General features: G+C 54.0%; 2 protein-coding genes across 2 annotated transcripts; one reads left to right on the top strand and one right to left on the bottom strand.

Moving 5' to 3' along the window:
• The first annotated feature begins 3,036 nt into the window (after nt 1-3,036).
• Nucleotides 3,037-3,972, top strand: LOC142404082 (olfactory receptor 14J1-like). Its single transcript, XM_075490477.1, has one exon. The coding sequence runs from the start codon at nt 3,037-3,039 to the stop codon at nt 3,970-3,972; it is 936 nt and encodes a 311-aa protein (XP_075346592.1).
• A 9,680-nt stretch (nt 3,973-13,652) lies between these two features.
• LOC142404081 (olfactory receptor 14J1-like) lies at nt 13,653-14,243 on the bottom strand. The gene has a single exon (XM_075490476.1). The coding sequence runs from the start codon at nt 14,241-14,243 to the stop codon at nt 13,653-13,655; it is 591 nt and encodes a 196-aa protein (XP_075346591.1).
• Between the last annotated feature and the right edge of the window lie 5,912 nt (nt 14,244-20,155).

Below are 20,155 nucleotides of genomic sequence, written 5' to 3'. Positions count from 1 at the left end.
CAGCCCCAGGGACACCTGGAGGGAGCCCAGAGGGGGCAGAGAAAGTGCTGCCTTGGGCTGGTCCTCTGCTGCTGAGCTGGGCTGGGCTCCTGGCATGGAGGGAGCTCCTGGCAAGCGGGCAGCGCTGCAGAGAGACAGCTCTGCCCAGGAGCAGCTCCTCTGCAAAGGGCAGCAGGGCTGAGGGCACTGCCTGCTGGCACTGAGGGCAGACAAGAGAAGTGAGAGAGGTTAAAGGCAGTCTGGGGTGGGAGGAGAGGTGAGAGCTCACTGCTGGAGAAATCTTCACAGCCCTTGACACGTTAATTCTCTGGCTGCAGGGCAATGCAGATGAGTTCCTGGAAGTGTCTCCTAGACCTGGCACATGTCACAGTTGATACGACCTGCCAGGATGGCTCTCCTGGCTTTTCTGGTGTGGAGGAGGAAGAGGACGTGCTCCAGAGGAGCACGCTGCCTGCTGCACCATGAGAGGCACCGGGCATGATGGCTCTTTCCTCCCAGGGATGGCTGCAGGGGTGCCAAGCTGGGTGTGCATGCAGGGGTGCCCCAGGCTCCAAGCAGGGTCCCTGCACCCCAGGGTACTGTGTGCCATGACAGGGACTCTGCTGCCTGCCAGGGTCAGCACTCAGCCTGCCTGGGGAGCTCCCCACAGTGCTGTGGGGAGAAGCTGTGGGTGGAAGGAGGGACCCCCAGCAGGGCAGGGCAGCGTCCTTCTGCTGTCAAGAGGGTGCTGCATGGGTCAGGGCTGCTCACAGCTCCAGATCAGCCCCAGGGCATTTCCAAGGGGATGCTTCAAGAGGAAGGTGCAGGCAGGGGCTACCTGGAAAGGAAGGTGCTTCTCTTAGGCTTCAATTTCATGCTGTGGGGCTGTAAAGGGAAAAGGAGCTGCCACTTCTGAGAAGTGACTGGTATTCTTGAACCGTTACGTGATCAGAAGGTCTGCTGGGAACCTCATAAACTGCCTTCACCTACCCCTCAGCCTACAGGCAGCACCAGCATCACCTCTGCTGGCAACATCACGGTTTCTCTGACCTGCTCTTTACCACCTGCAAGCAGGGAGATGTCCCTAGACAGTGCCCTCCCACGGGGAGTGTTCTGTAGGGCAGAACTGAGTGCACAGACGGTGGGATGGGGTCTCTCAGAATTTGCTGTGAAGAAACATTGTGGGGCAGGGAAGCAGGTGGAAAAGGAGCAAGAAGCAGAGGGGTGGGCAGGGAAGAAGAAGAGAAAACTAAACATAGTAATGTCATGGGAAGGAGAATTGGGAAAACTCCCTGTCACCCCCTCCAGTGTGGTCACCTTCAGCTGAGCAAGCCCCCTTGCCTCCTCTCTGACCCAGCAAAGTCTCTGCCCTCATGGCCGTGGGGCACCAGGCATCAGCCGTCCCCTCTGCAGCCAGAGCTCCAGCAGAGGAGAGGTGCCTCTCTCCAGCCAAGTGCCCATTTCCCTCTGCAGAGCACAGGGACCGAGTGTGACTGCCGTGCAGCATGGCTGTATGTGAGGCTGTGTGCACGGCTGGTTACGGTGACGACTTTCCCAAGTGCCTTTGTCTCTCTTCTTGCCTCTCTTGGCAGAAGCATTGTGGTGCTGCTCCTTCATTTCGCACTTGCATCTGTGCTGCTCCTCTTCCTGCTCTTGGGCTCCGTGGGGTTGGGGGAGTTTCTGACACTGACCCTTCAAGGCTTCCTAGGCAGGGGTCTGTGCAGGGGTGAGGTGTCCCAGCCCCCTTCTGTCCCGTGGGGCTCCAGGAACTGTGGCCTGTGGGCTTGTGAAATGAATGGCTCTCCCCAAAGGAGATCCTCTCTGCAGAACACTTGACCATTTCCCTGCAGTGTCCTGCCTGGCTGTGAGCTTGACACCAGGCACAGCTGTCTCACAGCATCTGTGTGATACCTGAGACACCCATAAAGGAGCCCCAGAGGTGCTAAGACTGTGGACACGGTCTTTAAAAAGCAGCTGTAGGTGGGCGTCCTGGTTTTGGCTGGGATAGAGTTAATTTTCTTTCTAGTAGCTGGCATAGTGCTGTGTTTTGGGTGTAGTATGAGAATAATGTTGATAGCACACTGATGTTTTAGTGGTTGCTAAGTAATGTTTACACCAGTCGATGACTTCTCAGCTCCCCATGCTCTGCCAGGTGCACAAGAAGCTGGGAGGGGGCACAGCCAGGATAGTCGATCGAAACTGGCCAAAGGGCTATTCCATACCATATGACATCATGCTCAGTATATAAAGTGGGGGGAGTTGGACAATGGGGTAGCGGTCGCTGCTTGGGGACTGGCTGGGCATCGGTCAGCGAGTGGTGAGCATTTGCATCACTTGTTTTTTTCCCTGGGTTTTGTTCCTATATCTCTCTTTTTTTGTTTTCTTTTTCCTTTTATTTTTTAATTATTATCAATAGTATTATTATATTATTTTTTCTTTTTCCCAATTATTAAACTGTTCTTATCTCAACCCACAAGTTTTCTTAATTTTGCTCTTCCAATTTTCTCCCCCATCCCACCGGGGCGGGGGGGAGCGGGGGGGGAGCAAGCGGCTGTGTGGTGCTGAGTTGCTGACTTAAGTGAAGCCACGACAGTGGGCAGCTGAAAGGTGCCCTGCGTGTCCTTGCCTAGAAGGGGAGTGTTGAGGCCACTGTCAGTTGCCCTGTGAAAGAGGAACAAGTTTGGAGATCTCAGCTTTGAGTCCAGACTCCTCTACTCTCAGCAGGGTGCATTTTCTTTTAAGGGGAACATACCACTGCAATCATCCTCCAACTCAAGCACACGCGAGCGCAGGGCGTCTGGGAACAAGAGCGATAGATAGACCAGCTCCACACAGCCTGCACTGAGTGACAGTGAACCCTTTGCTACTCAGGTCTCATGATATAAATGCTGAGGATTTCTAACTTTGAAGATGATTGCCCAGGTAGGACAGGAGTATCTACAAGAAAATAAAGAAAATGAAAAAATGAAAGATTCTTGTTTTCTTCCTTGAAAAGTCTGTCCTAACTTCTCACTCCGTTTCCCTTCTTCAACAGCGTCCCATGCCTAGAGGCAACAAATGTCCAACAGCAGCTCCATCACCCAGTTCCTCCTCCTGGCATTTGCAGACACACGGGAGCTGCAGCTCTTGCACTTCTGGCTCTTCCTGGGCATCTACCTGGCTGCCCTCCTGGGCAACGGCCTCATCATCACCGCCCTAGCCTGCGACCACCGCCTCCACACCCCCATGTACTTCTTCCTCCTCAACCTCTCTGTTCTTGACCTTGGATGCATCTCCACCACTGTCCCCAAATCCATGGCCAATTTTCTGTGGGACATCAGGGACATCTCCTATGCAGGATGTGCTGCCCAGGTCTTTTTCTTCATCTTCTTGATATCAGCTGAGTTTTATCTGCTCACCGTCATGGCCTATGACCGCTACGTTGCCATCTGCCAACCCCTGCACTATGGGACCCTCCTGGGCAGCAGAGCTTGTGTCCACATGGCAGCAGCTGCCTGGGGCTGTGGGTTTCTCCATGCTGTGCTGCACATGGCCAATACATTTTCCATACCCCTCTGCCATGGCAATGCCCTGGACCAGTTCTTCTGTGAAATCCCCCAGATACTCAAGCTCTCCTGCTCACACTCCTACCTCAGGGAAGTTGGGCTTATTGTCACCAGTTTTATCCTTGCTCTTGGGTGTTTTGTTTTCATTGTGCTGTCCTATGTGCAGATCTTCAGGGCCGTGCTGAGGATCCCCTCTGAGGAGGGACGGCACAAAGCCTTTTCCACGTGCCTCCCTCACCTGGCTGTGGTCTCCCTGTTTATCAGCACTGCCATGGTTGCCTACCTGAAGCCCCCCTCCATCTCCTCCCCATCTCTGGATCTGGTGGTGGCTGTTCTGTATTCAGTGGTTCCTCCAACAGTGAACCCCCTCATCTACAGCATGAGGATCCAGGAGATCAAAGATGCACTGATGAAGCTCATTCAATGGTTTTACCTTCAGCAGCACTAAGCTACCCATCCCTCTTCACTGGTTAATTCCAGTTTTTCCCATGATGATCATGGTCATACAGGGATATTTGTATTCATCCCACATCTCCAGTAGCATGGCCTGGCTGTGTCTGTCTTTGGGAAATGGGTCATTAGGGTGTCAGAGCTGGCTTCCTGAGGAGCATCTCTGTAATAAATGGTGTGTCCCCATGGCAGCTCCTGAAGGCTGGGCTCTTCTTTTTGCTGAAGTCAGGACTAGGCCCCAGGAACTGTGCTCACCATGGCCTGTTGCTGAGCTTGGTTCTCAGTGGGCTCATGGGGAGAGGGCACTGGGAGACATTTTGGGGAATGAGGGGTGGAGTTAGCTCTCAGTTGTGGGTGCCCAGTGCCACTGGAGATGAACGGGCTCCAAATTTCTTGCCCAGGGCTCTCCCACATGCTGCAGAGCTGAATGGAAGCTGTCCAGCTTTCTGGAGGGGAAACAGCAGTCCCCAGGAGTGCACAGGGCATCTACAGGGAGACCATGTGCTTGCAGGTTGGCTTCCCAAAAGAAGGGACCATCCAAGGTGAAGTTGTGTCGTGGTTTAGCCCCAGCCAGCAGCTAAGCACCACGCAGCCGCTCACTCACTCCCCCTCGATGGGATGGGGGAGAGAATCGGAAGAGCAAAAGTAAGAAAACTTGAGGGTTGAGATAAAAACAGTTTAATAGGGAAAGCAAAAGCCACGCACGCAAGCAAAGCAAAACAAGGAATTAATTCACTACTTCCCATGGGCAGGCAGGTGTTCAGCCATCTCCAGGAAAGCAGGGCTCCATCACGCGTAACGGTTACTTGGGAAGACAAACGCCATCACTCCAAATATCCCCCCTTCCTTCTTCTTCCCCAGCTTTATATACTGAGCATGATGTCATGTGGTATGGAATAGCCCTTTGGTCAGTTTGGATCAACTATCCTGGCTGTGTCCCCTCCCAGCTTCTTCTGCACCTGGCAGAGCACGGGAAGCTGAAAAGTCCTTGACTAGTACAGCAACAACTAAAACATCTCTGTATTATCAACACTGTCTTCAGCACAAATCCAAAACATAGCCCCATACCAGCCACTATAAAGAAAATGAACTCTGTCTCAGCTGAAACCAGGACAACTTGCCCAAAGGCAAAGCACTGTATTTCAGTATCCACAAGCAAACAAGGGCTCTGCCATTCCAGGGGATGCTGTGGGGACCCAGCAAGATCACAAAAAGGAGTCGGGAGGGTGATTCATGTCTCATTCAGTAAAAGCCCAAGGATGGTTCAATGTATACGCTGGAAAACATCCTGAGTCATGAGAAATGCTCTGAGCTCCTTCCACAGCTTTAGAGCCCTGGCAAGGAGCTCAGTGGCACTGCTGCCCACCCAGCTGCAGCCGCTTCCCTCCCTGACCAGCACAGCCAGTGTGGAGTCACTCCATGGTCCCACAGCCCACTTGCTCTGCAGAGCATCACTGCCAGCTTGGGGCCCTGTGAGGAGCATAGAGAAGGGGCTGGGAGCACCAGGCCAGCTCAGAGGAGGGATGGGGAGAGATCAGACAGGAGCTCACCAGGGCTGGAAATGGCCTTGCAGAGAAGAATGCTGGTGTTCAGCTACTCCAAGATAATACCCAGGGTTCAGCTATCCTAAAGCATGCTCACGATGCAGAGCCAGAAGTCTTTGCTGTCCTGGTGCTCCACCAGGCCTGGGAAGTGGCTGGAGGAGGATTGGTGTCCACCACTTGCCATCTCATAGTACCTTTGTCCCCCTGAGGGTGGAATGAGGGGGAAGCTGGGACCCTGTGTCAGGGCTTGCACTGAAGGCAGCATTGACCCAGAAGCCACATCACTTTGCTGTGGTCCTTCAGTCCCTGTGCCCATTACGTGTCCTTGAGACAACCTTCCCCACCCCGTGTGTCAGCCCTTACCCCTAAATTCACCCCCAGGCAAGGCTCCTCAGCCAGGGCTGAGCTGGAGGGCTGAGGTCCAGTTGTGACCACAGGAAGGAAAAGAGCTCTCCTGGGTCCTCTGAAGGGCTGGGAGCCTCTGTGAACCCCAGCAGAAAAGACAGCATGCAGTGGAGAACTTGGGAAACTGTAGGCCATCCCCATGCCCTTGGAGGCCCTCAAGAAGAGTCCCTTAGTCCAAATATCCAGCCTGGCTTATTGCTGCATGATCAGCCAGGAGAAACTGCCCCAGGAACCTCATTCCAGATCCCATCTCCTTGTACCAGCCCCAGCACCCATCCAGGCAGAGCTCTCCCCCTTGTCACTCTGGTGGTTCCAGGGACCCAAGAGAAACCTCGGGGTGGGGGATATGTTTGGTGGGCAGTGGCAATCCAGTGCTCTCAGCAACTCCTCTGCAGCCAGCACAGCTCTCCATGGTCAGAACAGGACTTGCTGCTGCTCATGGGCTCAGGGGTCTCTTGGGTGCTGCAGCCACTGGCACTGCCTGCTGGCTGCTCCCAGACTGAGGGCTGAGCTTTGGAGCCCTGCAACACAGCTCCTGCTGGGCTTTGAGCTGCTGGTCACAACGCTCTGGCCCTGGTTACTTGGTAAGTTCTCAGTCCACCTCACTTTCCACTTATCTAACCTATACTTCATCAGCGCATCCAGGAGGATGCTAGAGGAGACAGGCTGACAGCTCCTCCTTCTTGCCCCTCTTGGAGATAGGATTGACATTGGCTTCCTTCCAGTCCTCAGGAATCTCTCCCAGTAACCATGACCTTTAAAAGAGAATGGAGAGTGGCCTCGCAGTGACATCGGCCGGCTCCCTCAGCACTCGTGGGTGCATCCCCTCGGTTCCCATAGGCTCAGGTATGTTCACTTTGTTTAAATGTTCCCTACCCTGAGACTCCTGCACCAAGGCTAAGTCTCCCTTACTCCACATTTCTCCCAGGTCTCAGGGCCCTGGGATGCCTGAAGGCCGGTCCTAGCAGGAACGACTGAGGTGAGGAAGACATTGACTCTCTGGGGCTCTTCCATATGCTGGACCATATACCATGTACGTTTTCCTTAGTCTTCCTTTTGCTCTTTATGTAGGTGTAGAAACTGTTTTTGTTCTCCTTCAGGACGCTAGCCAGATTCAGCTCGAGTTGGGCTTTGGCTTTCCTAAGCCCATCTCTGCCCCTCTCTTCTTGGGAAGTTATCGTCCATGTCCTCCAGAGCTTTCTAGATGAGTTGTGCTGTGCTATCTTGCCCCTCAGGCATCTACCAAGGTGGTTAAATTGCAAGAGCAGGAAGACCAGGGTGTGAGAACATGAGGCTTCTTCCAGTGGCCTGAAGAAGGGCTCATCTCCTTCTTCCTGATCAAGCAGTCAACAACAGACACCCACTGAAAGGTCACCCAGGTTGGTCTGCCTGCTAATCCTCACCCACCAGCTCTCAACAGGCTCCTCATCTATCCCAAGGCAGAGCTCCAGGCTTTCCCACTGCAATTCCATTTAACTATGCTTTCCTCTTATTATTTATTAGCCGTCATGTCCTTTCATTCCTATTGCTGTGACCTTGTTAGAGGCACCACAAGCCAGGTGAGCCATCTGCACACACACATTAACCTCTGACACAGTGGACCTTCACTCCAAGTGGACCTCGAGAAACTCTGGGGTTTGACCAACAGAAACCTCAAGAAGTTTTCCAAAGGGAAGAGATCTTCTCCTTCTGATCTTCTGAAGTTTTGCATCAGGGGGCAGAACCACCCTGTTGTACTGCTTTTTGGCTAGGGTGGAATTACTTTTAATCCTAGTAGCCCATATGGTGCCATGGTTTGGATTTGTGACCACAACAGTGCTGATAACACAGCGATGCTTTAGTTACTGCTGAACGGTGCTTGCACAGCATCAAGGCCTTTTCTGCTTCCCATGCTGCTCCACCAGCAAGTAGGCTGGGGGGGCACAAGAAGTTGGGAGGGGACAGAGCTGACCCCAACTGACCAAAGGGATATTCCATACCATAGGATGTCATGAGTGAGTGAGCGGCTGTGTGGGACTGAGCTGTCTGCCAGGGTTAAACCACACCACCCGTCCATCAAGGCAGGCTCAGACATGACTGGCTGAGGAGCAACCTCAAGGAGAAGGGTTTGGGTATTACTAGGAATGCCATAGCAGGCAGTGGTGCTACACAGGAATATGGCCATGAGCACACTGGGCTGCACTGGGAGGAGTGTGGCCACCTAGGCAAGGGGAGGTATTGTCCATCTTGACTCAACACTGCTGTGGCCACATCTGGAGTAGTGTGCCCCAGTGTGGGGCTCCCCATTCTGGAGGAAGGGGGAGGACCTCTTACGTGGCCAGAGAAAGTCTGCCAAGAGATGCTTAGGGGTCGTGTGTGGAGAGGCTGCGAGACCTGGGCTTCTTTAGCCTGGTGAAGTGGAGGCTGAGGGAGGAATAGTGGTAGCTCGGGGATAGCTTGATAATTGGTTTCAGAGATGAAGGCACTTTTTTTGGTAGTGGGAAAGAGCATGAGAAATGTAAACCATCAGAAGCTGCAGCTTTGGAGGTCCAGAGTGCACCTCAGGATAAAGAACTGTCATCCTGAAGGTAGTGCTGTGGTGCAAAACGTCACCCAGAGGGAGTCTGGATCAGCCCATGGCTTTGTGTTTCAAGGAACAGTTGGCGAGGATGGAGAGACAGCAGCACAGGTAGGGACATACTGGGGTGAGAAGAAGGTGGGGAAGCACGTTGGGTGTCTGCAGCCTGCAGGGAAACAGGCAGAGGCATGGGACAGTGTAGGAAGGCGTGTGGTGCAGATGGCCAAGGGAGCTGGCAAGGCTGAAAGGCCCTGACAGAACCGAGGTCTTTGTCCCCTTGGCTATGGCTGATGTCCCTGCCACAAAGGCCTAAGAGGAGACACATCGTCCTCATGGTAATGGGGTCTCATTGCCTCCTCGCACCCACCCCAGGGAGCCTGGGAGGTGTCGTACCATTGTCCTTCACTTGGCATTGCACTCGCCACATCCCAAGGAAGAGCCCTGAGTCACACCGGAGGGACTGGATCTCCCTTCCCAGGGGATGGGGGTCAGGGCAGTGGCCATCCTCCTTCATCCAACAAGCCAAGGGTTTTCTCAGCATCAGCATTGCCTGCACTTTGCCTTTGCCTGCCTGTCATCATGGCCTCCAATTACCTGCTCTAACGAGTCCCTTGGGAGGCTTTGTCAGTAATGGCCCTCAGCAGGGCCCATTAATGCTTCAAGGTACTTTGGGCTTTGCTTCTGACTTTGACTTCTTGAGAGGTTTCTTCAGTCTCCTCTGAGTACCTCATGTTCATGGACTCAGCACCAAACACACCATGGGGCTCATTAAAATACAGAAAGCCCTAATGAGCCATTTCTCTTCCCATAACTTTCTTCACGTCCTCAAGACTTGTACAACTAATTGGAGAGGTTTCAGTTATGATGAAGATTCACTTAATGATGAAGATTTCAAAGAAGATTTCATAAAGGTGGATTTTTTTTTAAAGGGTATTTTCTATCCTGTTTCAGTTTACAGAAGAAGTGATAGCAGCATTCTACAATGGATATTGATCCAGAGGGTGTTCTGAAGGCATCTGGACAGGCAGGAGAAGCTGTCCCTTGAGGTCTGACACTGTATGGACAACCTTGCTCCTCACATCCCCATTCCCACCATTTCCCTCATCGGCCACCTGGGACTTGCATCACTTTTCCTCACATCAGAGTTGTCCACTGAGGGCTGCAGCTGGATGGTACAGCTCCTTTGCACCAGCTCCCGCCTGCTTTCCATAGAGAACTGGCTGCACACAGGCACAGAAAGCTTTCTCTTCATTGCCAACAAACAAAAATTAAACATGATATAATTTAATAAACTTTAAAACTGTCTCCTCAGCTGTATGCCAAGTCTAATGTGGCCCACCTTTCACAAGGGATTTCCGTACAAGAACAGTTTGAGACAGAGACATAAGAAAGGATAGATATAAACACAATTAAGGTCTTCAATAAAGCGCTAATTAGACTTCTGAAAGATGGGGCAAGTTTCTAATTCCCTCAAGCTCAGAGCAGAAACCAGACAGTTGAGAGGCATCTGAAGTACCAAAGAGCAAGCGGAGGAGGAAACCTGAGAGCAATGGGAAGGGCATACGTCCACATAGCCTACGGAAAAGATGTCCATAGGCATGGCCATTGAAATCAGGAGAGGTGGAAACACCTGATCAATAGTTCTTCTCCTGCTATTAGCACACTCCCAGGAAATTCCTATTCTGTCATGGTAGGAAAACATTGCCATTTCTTGAAAGTACTCATATGATTCTGTTGATGAAAATGTGCTTGTATATTTTTTTAAATGTTAAAAAAAAGAATTGTTCACCTTTCCCGGCAGCCATCAGTTCTCGGACCATAAAGAGGCAGTGCCACTTTTAGGGGCCCCAGTGTCCCTGAGGTGCTGGCCTGGCATTGGCGTCTATCAGAGAGGACCCGTGGCAGAGCAGAGCACCTTGCAAGCTGCAGGTGGAGGCTGGGCAGGGCTTCCCGGGGCATCTCCACTGGCACCAGGTGTCTGTGTCCCTGTACCTGAAGGCATTTGTGTCCTACATCCATTCCCAGTTCTGGACAACACTTTCCTTTTCAAAAAAAAGGAAATCCCTTCTCAAAGACTGAAAACAAGCTGAAAAGAGTGCTGACACATTGCTTTGCTTTGGCTCTTTCTCTTCAGTTCTCCTTACTTTCATTTCCATTGACGTTAACTGACATCTGACAGGCATTACAACAAGATCATTTTGAGTCTTGCACAGAGCCGCTTGCCCCCAAACCCTTCCCTGCCCAGGACTCCTCAGTCTTTGCCCAGAGCAAGTCACACTGAGGTGTCGACCTCTCTTCACTGCTTGAGATGTTGGTTTAGATCGTCACTTACACCAGGAGCATTCAGGCCCCATAAACATCTGCTCTGCTCCAGTTAGAAACAGGGCCCAACATCATCATAGGATTACAAGAGAACTAAGGTTGGAAGGGACCTGAGGAAGTCTGCAGTGCAACCTGTCAGAACCAGGGTCAGACCAAGCTGTTCAAGGCTTGACTCACTCCGAGTTGGAAAACCCCCAAGGACAGAGACTGCACAACCTCTCTGGGTGACCTGTTCCAGCATTTGCCTGAGCTCATGGGGAAAAAATTTTGCTTATGCCCTGGCTAAACCTCTCATCGTCACCTTCCTCCCATTCTCTTTTGTCCTCCCACCATGCGCCATGGTGAAGAGCCTGGCTCTGTATTCTCCATGACCCCCTCACAGGTACTGGCAGGCTGGGGTGAGGCCCCCGCGACCTTCCCTTCTCTGGGCTGGACAAGCCCCGCTCCCTCAGCCTCTCCTGACAGGCAAAGTGCTCAAGAACCTGGCTGTCCTGAGGGCCCTTTGATAACACACTCCAGCTTGCCAGTATCTTTCCTGAAATGGGGATCTAGATTCTGGAGTATTCCAGAGAAACCCTTTCCTCAACATTCTTGCCATGCTCCTGGTCATACAGCCCAGGACCCTGCTGGCCTCCCTTGCTTCCAGGGCACACGGCTGCCTCCTGTCCAGCTCCCTGCCCACCAAGAACTTTCCCACAGGGCTGCTCCCAGCCAGGCAGCCCCCAGCCTGTGCCATCACCACGGTGATTCCCCTGCAGGGGCAGAAACTGCCATTTGTCCTTCTGGGGTTTCATGAGGTCCCTGCCAATACGTGCTCTCCTCCTTCTTGAACCCCTTCATTGAGCAGAGAGGCCTGGGAGACCTTTTCAGTAAAGACTCAGGCACAGAGGCATTGCGTGCCTCAGCCCCAGCCTCAGTGTCTGCTGTTATTAAATCACCCTCTCCATTCAGCAGCAGCCCTGCATTTCCCTTGTTCAGCCTTGGTCTCTAACACAGCCATTAAGGATCTTCTTTTTGCTCCTGATTTTCTTGCTGTCACCAACTCCAGGTGAGATTTGCCTTTCCCAAACTCATACCTGCACAGCAAAAGCAATGTACATAAATTCCTTGTCTGTACCTGTCCTTGCTGTCATCCCCTTGGCAGCTGCTTCATGGCCCCTGTCTGAGCCCTGTCCTGGGACGTCCCAGCCCCGCGGCCCCACACATGATCCCACAGCCCCACTGTGCAGGCACAGGACAGGACAGGGTGCATTCAGGGTGGGGAATGATCCCTCTGACATGATGCCCACAGCAGTCCTTGGGGCTTTGTCACCCCATGGCCTTCCTCTTAGGCAGCCTCTCCAAGCTCCTGGAGAGGCCATGTCAGCTGTGGGGCTTCACAGACAGCCATGCTCCAGGGCCTGCCAGGGTCTGGGCCAGGAGGGAGACCGGGCAGGGCCGGGCATTCCTCTGATACAGGCACTGAGCCCAGCAGGAGGATGGAGATGACCTCAGAGGAAAACTCGCCCGTCAACCTGGGCTGAGCAGCCAGTACTGGAAATGGCTGGTGAGAGAGGCTGGGGGTGACGACTGCCCTGCGTCACCTTCCTGGTCTGTCTATGCCACCAAGGGCACAGACCAGTGCCCTCTCGCCTGTGCTTTCATGTCCTGGATCCATTCCATGAGCCCAGGCTCTATACCACAAACCCAATGGAGGGTGTCCTCAATCTGCATGGGCACACAGCTCAGCTAACTTTGGCATTTTCTGGGCACTTTCCAGCCCAGCCCAGCCCCTCCTCGGATCTCCCCATCTCCCCTGCCCTCTCCCCAGCACAGCACAGCACAGCACAGCAGCCCAGGCTGGGCTGGCCCCATGGCAGTGCCCACCGCAGGGTGCTACAGAGCTCTGAGCACCCACAGCACAGCCCCAGCCCCTCTGAAGGGCACAGCAGCTCTTGGGGGGCAGAGGAGGGTCAGCCTCCCCATACGCCACAGGGCTGGAGCATGAGGAGACAGAGGACAGTGTCTCCCTGTGTCCCCTGCTCTTTTCTCCAGGAGGTCCTTACTGGCCACTGTTGGCAGCCCGTCTGTGCCAAGTCCTCTCCACAGCAGAAGACTCCTGGCCCTGGGACTCCTCTGGCTGCTCCTGCTGCCCCAGTGACAGAGCAGCCTGTCCCAAGCTGCTGCATGCAGAAATAAGCTTCTCTGTGTCATCAGTTTCCCCCTGGAACTGGAGAGTTTTGCCTTTGCTCTTCTGCAGGGATCATCCATGCCTCTAGAGAGCCTTTCCCCAGGGGACTGTGTCTGTGCTGGCCTGATCGCATGCTTCTGCCCCCTTCCCATGCTCCCTGCAGGGCCCCAAGCTGGTGGTGCTGCTCTGCAGAGCCAGCAGGCTGTGGTGCATGAGAGCCATGGGGAGACAGTCCCAGGAAGATCCCTGCTGATCATCACCATCTCCAGGGGCAGCGGCACCCACAAGTGAAAGCTCAGTCCAGGTCTCCTTCCGTACTTCATCACCCCAAGCCCTCCTCCCCTCAGCCCATGGAGAACCCAAGCACAGCAGCATGGCCTCATGGGGGCAATTTCTTCATTCTGTTCCTGATCTGAACTCTGGAAGAAGAGCACAACCTGCAGACACCGGCACTGAGAAAACCCCTTTTATTACAGAGATTTGACATGGGAGGCCAGCTGTGCCACCGCGCCAGACACATGTGCAAAGACCTCTGGTTCAGACAGAGTGGGTTCATGCCTCTGGAGAAGTGGAAGGAACACAGAGAGTTACAGAGAAGCAGAATTATCACAGAGACATTCCCAAAGCACAGGAGGTTCCCCACATACATTGGAAATCACTTGTGAATAAACATGGGCAGCTTATTGCTTCTGAAAGACTACGAGATGAATCACCTTCTTCAGTGCATCTTTGAGATCCTGGTTCCTCATGCTGTAGATGAAGGGGTTCACTGCTGGAGGAACCACTGAGTAAAGAACAGCAACCAGCAGATCCAGGGATGGAGAGGAGATGAAGGGGGGCTTCAGGTAGGCAAATGTGCCAGTGCTGATAAAGAGGGAGACCACAGCCAGGTGAGGGAGGCACGTGGAAAAGGCTTTGTGCCGTCCCTGCTCAGAGGGGATCCTCAGCACGGCCCTGAAGATCTGCACATAGGACAGCATGATGAAAATAAAACATCCCAACACTAAACAGGCACTAACCACAATAAGCCCAGCTTCCCTGAGGTAGGAGTGTGAGCAGGAGAGCTTGAGGATCTGGGGGATTTCACAGAAGAACTGGTCCAGGGCATTGCCTTGGCAGAGGGGTATGGAAAATGTATTGGCAGTGTGAAGGAGAGAATTGAGAAACCCACTGCCCCAGGCAGCTGCTGCCATGTGGACACAAGCTCTGCTGCCCAGGAGGGTCCCGTAGTGCAGGGGTTTGCAGATGGCAACGTAGCGGTCATAGGCCATGACAGTGAGAAGACAACACTCTGCTACTATCAATAAGGTAAACAGAAAGAGCTGGGCAGCACATCCCAAGTAGGAGATGGTCCTGGTGTCCCAGAGGGCATTGGCCATTGCTTTGGGGAAAGTGGTAGAGATGGAGCCAAGGTCAATGAGGGAGAGGTTGAGGAGGAAGAAGTACATGGGGGTGTGGAGGCAGTGGTCGCAGACTATGACTGTGATGATGAGGCCGTTGCCCAGGAGGGCAGCCAGGTAGATGCCCAGGAAGAGCCAGAAGTGCAAGAGCTGCAGCTCCCGTGTGTCTGCAAATGCCAGGAGGAGGAACTGGGTGGTGGAGCTGCTGTTGGACATCTGCTGCCTCTGGGTGTGGGGTTCTGTCCTTAGAGGAAGAGTCAATGAAGAGTTAGGGGAGACTTCTCTGAGGAAAATCAAAGCCTTTCTTCTAGACCTGCACCCTTATACACCCTTCCCCCCACACAATTACTTCTCTAGGAGACCTTTTTTAGCTCTGTGCCTGGAGCTCTGGGTGGTGCTGGTGAGCGTTCCCTGAGGAGAAGGGCCTCTGCCCACTGGCTGCTGAGGAGTCAGCCCTGCTCTGCAGCAGGGAGTTCATGGGACCAGTGTGGGCAGGGGCCAGACCTGGTGTTCAGCTTTGTCAGATGAAACTGCTCCTAATGCAGAAGGGCCTGTAAGCACCTGCACTACAAGTGCTAAGGAACCAGGATGGCAGAAGGCACCTTGAGAGGTTTTAGGTGCAGAGTGAGGGAGCTGGTCTGTCCCTCCGTCTTGTTCTGAGCTGCCCTGGGCTTGCACCTTCATGAGATGGAGGGCAATGAGACTCTTACCTTAACCTGAAAAAAAACCAGACACTGCTGAGAGCAGAGGGATCCACCACCCCATAGAGACCATAAAATGTCTCACCCTTTCTCAAGGTCTCAGCACCCCACTTCTAGCCAAGGACACACAGGGCTCATTTCACCAACCCAGCAGCATTTCCTCGGTTGTAGTATCTCTGCACTTCTCCATGGGGCTTTCAGACAAAACAGAGGTGCTCTGCACAGGTCTGCATCCTGGAGGGCAGCTCACAGCTTGGAGGGACACCCCAGGGAGATAGCCAATTGTCCTCCTAGTGCTGGCATCTCAGAAAGAGAAAATGGAGTCGTTCCCCAGCCCCACAGGCTGCTTTGCCCACAGCCCCACAGGTGAGAGGGAAGCTGGGACATCTGTTCCCATGGACACACCGGCATGAAGGGACCCACAAGATCAGTGTGGGACTCTGCAGCTGAAACTCCCATCCCCAGAGAGTCTGACAGCAAGAACAAGAGAAATTTAAAAGAGAGAAGTGGAGAAACCAGGCAAAGTCCAGTGAGGGTCTGGCCAAGAGAGGCCAGGGGAGAGGCAGCCGGGCACTCAGGGCAGCGTTACCCGTCCCCAGCTGTGCACAACACCTCCCAGACTGTGACAATGCCGGACAGTTGCCCTCAGCCCCATTGCTGGTCAGTGGGAAATGGGCCCGTGGCAGGAGGGATGGATGCCCTTCGCCTCTTCTGCTGGTCTGCTGGACACAGAGGTGCCTCCCAGCCTAGACCCCATGGCCATGAGGGCTGAGGGCTGTGCTGGGTGGGAGAGGAGAGATGAAGGGGGTTGCTCGGGGAAGGCATCTGCAGTGCAGGGCTGGCCGGGAGGTGCCCATATCTCCCCTGCCACAGGGTTTCCATAAGCAGTTCCCTCCCTTCCTGCCCATCTCTGCTGCCTGCAGCTGTCCCAGCTGGGAGCTGTTTCTCTGGCCCCATGTCTCTTCCCTGCCAGTGCTCACAGAGCCCAGCCCAGCCCCTGTGTGCCCGGCTCTGCCCTGCAGCCACGCTGTGTGTGCAGGGGCTACAGAAGAGGTCATACAAACCCTGAGGAACCTGGAAAGGTGCTGCTGGTGCTACCTGTAGGCTGGCAGGGGATGAAGGCACTTGCTGAGGCTCCTAGTACACCTCAGGGTGACAGTTTACAAGTCTCCTCCCCTTCTCTAAGCTGCATGGCTGTGTTTCCATCCAACCCAGGTGAGCCAGAGCAAAGTGGAAGCACCGATTCAGGAAAGCACAGACTCAAGCAGGAAACCCCTGCCATGACCATACTCATGAAAAGTCCCCTCAGAAATGCTCTGGGCATGATCTGGAGCTGTGTGCAGCCCTGACCCACGCAGCAGAAGGACCCTGCCCTGCCGGGGGTCCCTCCTTCCAGCCACAGCTTCTCCCCACAGCGCTGTGGGGAGCTCCCTGGGCAGGCTGAGTGCTGACCCTGGCAGGCGGCTGAATCCCTGCCCCAGCACGCAGCACCCTGGGGTGCAGGGACCCTGCTCTGAAGGACAGCCCTGGGCACCCCTGCCTGCACACCCGGCATCACACCCCTGCGGTCCTTCCTGGAAGAAGGCAGCCATCATGTCTTGCACCTATGACAGAGCGGAAGAAAAGCCACATAAGGTTGCTCTTCTCCTCCATAGAAGAGAAGTTGTGAGAGCTCTCCTGAAAGATCCCAGAGGCTATGGGATGTGCCAGCTTTTGGAGATCTCTCCAGGAACTGCAGGTGCGTTGCCCTGCAGCCACAGACTTACCGTGTCGAGGGCTGTGAAGATTTCTCCCCCGGTGAGCTGTCAGATCCCTCCCAGCCCAGGCTGCCTTTAACCTCTCTCTGCCTCACTGCTCTCCCCTCGCTGCCTGCAGGCAGTGCCCTCAGCCCTGCTGCCCTTTGCAGAGGAGCTGCTCCTGGGCAGAGCTGTCTCTCTGCAGCGCTGCCCGCTTGCCAGGAGCTCCCTCCATGCCAGGAGCCCAGCCCAGCTCAGCAGCAGAGGACCAGCCCAAGGCAGCACTTTCTCTGCTTCCCCCTCCCCTCCACTCCCGGCTCCCTCGAGGTGTCCCGGGGTCTCCAGGGCTGACAGCTCCTGAAAGGCAGCAGGGTCACTCCTGGGGAGCACAGCTGGAAGCAGACTGAAGTCATCACTGACTGTCCCTCTCTAAACACTAGACGGGCTGAGTCCTGCAGCGGGAATTGCTCTGCCAGGGAGTGCGGATCTGCAGGAGGTGTCAAAGTTCCCCTCTGGAAACCCCTGTTCCTGTCCCATTGTCAGGCAGGGCACGTAGGCAGTGACAGGCAGGGCATCCTTTCCACCTGTGCAGGGCAGGGATTGAGTCCAGGTAGGCATCTCAGATCTCCTCAGTATTCCTGGAGGCTGGAGGGGGATAGGGCTTCTCCAGTACACCCCACAGACCCACAGGAGGTGGGATTCCTCTTGCCTCAGCTCAGCTGCACAAAATCCCTGTGAGCTCCTTATCTAAGCTGCCATGTCAATAGTGGAGACAGAGGCCAGGAGTGACCTTGTCCAATGCAAACACCTGGTGGCATTTGAGGTGCCAGAGGTGGTTCAGGACATGTGCAGGAGACTGCAAGCTCTAGTGGAGCAATTCTGAGAGACAGGGCAGCATTTGGGCACCTTGTCTTGGAGGCTGGTGGGGAATCCCTTTGGCCAACTGAAATGATAGAAGATGATCACACTTAGGACAGCCAAACCTGTACCTGCTGAGGATGTTTAGGGCAACCCATAGAGGTATTCACCCGATGAAATGAAGTCATGTGCCACAGGGGGAGCTCAGTCTGCCTGTCTCTTCTCCATCAGTTGTATTTCCTGCATCTCCACTAAGCGGAACCGAAGGTTTACCATGGACATCCCTACATTGCCTACCCTGTTGCAGGGCAGCTGCTCAACCTAATGGCCAAATGCAGGCCTGTAGGGCTCCCTCAGGTGCCAACGCTGCCCAGCACAACTGGAGGGTGCAGCTGGCTGGGCAGTGCAGGACCTACAGCACAGCTATCCCCATTCAGGGCTGGTCCATAACAGACACCACAGGGCATCTCAGGTACATTTGGCGCGTGTGAGCAAGAGACTGAATGCCACCACTGCAGTGAGACAAGGTCTGTCCCATGTCTGTCCAGTAGCCGCAGGCAGTGCATCAATACGAGGCACGTCACAGCAGGGTCTCCGCTCGTGTGCCAACGCTTCCAAATGCTGCTGATTCTTCTTACCCCCATCCTTTATTCACCCCCTTGATGATGCAACCCAGGAACAGGTGAATGATTTTCACAGTGTGCCCGGACAACAGGATGTCCATAGCAAAGGACGTTTTCAGCAGCAACTTGTCCTTCCTGGAGGTCAGCTTCACCTCTACCACAGGCCCTCCAGGCTGCAGAGACACAACAGACAGGAAAGTCCTCTCCTGCCAGGACTGCACAGTCCAAACATGGTTCTCTCTGGCACTGGGGAGCACAGGGTGTGCGCTCTTCATGGGCACATCATTTCATCCTTACATTGCCATCTGCCATCCACTCCAGCATGCCTCTGCTCTCAAGGATGGGCTTTGCTTGCACAGGATCTTGGGCACAAGATCTGTCATAAGGCTGAGGCTGGCCCTGGTGGCACCAAGCTGAGGTGCTGCAGCCCAAATGTGCACCAATGGCCTCAGCCTGGAGCACAGACAGGAGGGGCTGGAGCCCCGTCTGCTGTCACAGAGCTGTGACATTGATATAATACCTGCTGAGGTGTGGTGGGACAGGTCAGGAACCTTGAGGTGCTGCAATGGATGGATAGAGGCTCCTCAGAAAAGACAGGTGGGGAAGATCAGGAGGGGGAGGCCCTCAGTGTGAGGGAGCTGCCTGGGTGTATGGAGGTCCTCTATGGGATGGGCAGCAGATTGGGTGAGCTCTTGTGGGGGAGGGTCACAGGAGAGACCAGGTAGGGAGACATGCTGGTGGGAAATCCTTACCTGGAGTCAGGTGAGGAAGAGGACAAAGTCTTATGGAAGCAATTTGAGGAAGGCCAGTTCAATGACCCCACACCACCCTTGGGGACTTTAATCGCCCTGACCTCATGGGAAGGGGAAACTGCAGGGTGCAAACCGTCCCAGAGGTTTCTGCAGGTTCCTGGGGCCAGCTTCTTAGCACAGCTGCCATGTGTGCCCACATAGGTGATGCTCACCTGGATCTGGTAATTTCTGTAATGGTGCCCTCCCACCAAAGGGTGGGGTATCACCAACCCCAGGGTCAAGCTGGCTGTGACTTTGTGGATCTGAAACCTGAAATCCTCCAAAAACGGAGGTCACAGAGAGTCTCTTTGTTTCCTAAAGCATCATTCAGGCTGGAAGGGACCTTGGGATGTATCTCGACCAACCTCCTGCTCCAAGCAGGGTCATACCAGATTGCTCAGGGCTTTACCCAAACGTTTTGTGGTCACTTTCTGGGATAGAGCATGTCTCGTCCCACTCGGTGTGTAGCGAGATGGGTGAATCTTTTTCATTCCCCAGGGATTTGTACCGACAAAGGCCGATCTCTGCTTGGCAGAGCCGCAGGCCGGTAGAGTCACGACAATGACTCAGAGGAACAGTTAGACTAACAACTTTATTAACTAGCAAACTACAAACTTAACGAACTAGCAAGCTCATCGAACGAACAGAGGCAATTTGGCAATGGAGCTATTTTCCGGGCAACCCGTCACAATTCATCCAAAACTCATATGCCCAGCTATGTATATAATGGAGGAGTAGAGGAAAAGAGAAGTGAGAAAAGGAAAAGAGAAGAGAGGAGGATAAAGAAAAGGAAAGATATCACCACCCTTGGATCCCGCGATGATGATGACAGACGTGGCAATCCTCCGGTGATGGGCGCGCGCGCTGTTCCCTGGGGAAGGAGTCTCTTTATACTCTAATCCCTGCCTCAGGTCACACCCCTGGAGGATCTATGTTGCTCTGGTCCACAAAGGGTTGCAGGCGCTGGGGGGAGGGGGGTGGTTTGCGAGGAGTTTCATTCCAAGTTTCGGGTGATTGTAGGCCCATTCCTTAGATAAAACTCTGTGTGACCTCTGGCCATAGATGGTAACTGCA

This window comes from Mycteria americana, unplaced genomic scaffold, assembly GCF_035582795.1.
Source record: "Mycteria americana isolate JAX WOST 10 ecotype Jacksonville Zoo and Gardens unplaced genomic scaffold, USCA_MyAme_1.0 Scaffold_68, whole genome shotgun sequence".
Lineage (NCBI taxonomy): Eukaryota > Metazoa > Chordata > Aves > Ciconiiformes > Ciconiidae > Mycteria > Mycteria americana.
The sequence above is the reverse complement of the archived record's forward strand: the minus strand, read 5'-3'. Positions and strand labels throughout refer to the sequence as shown.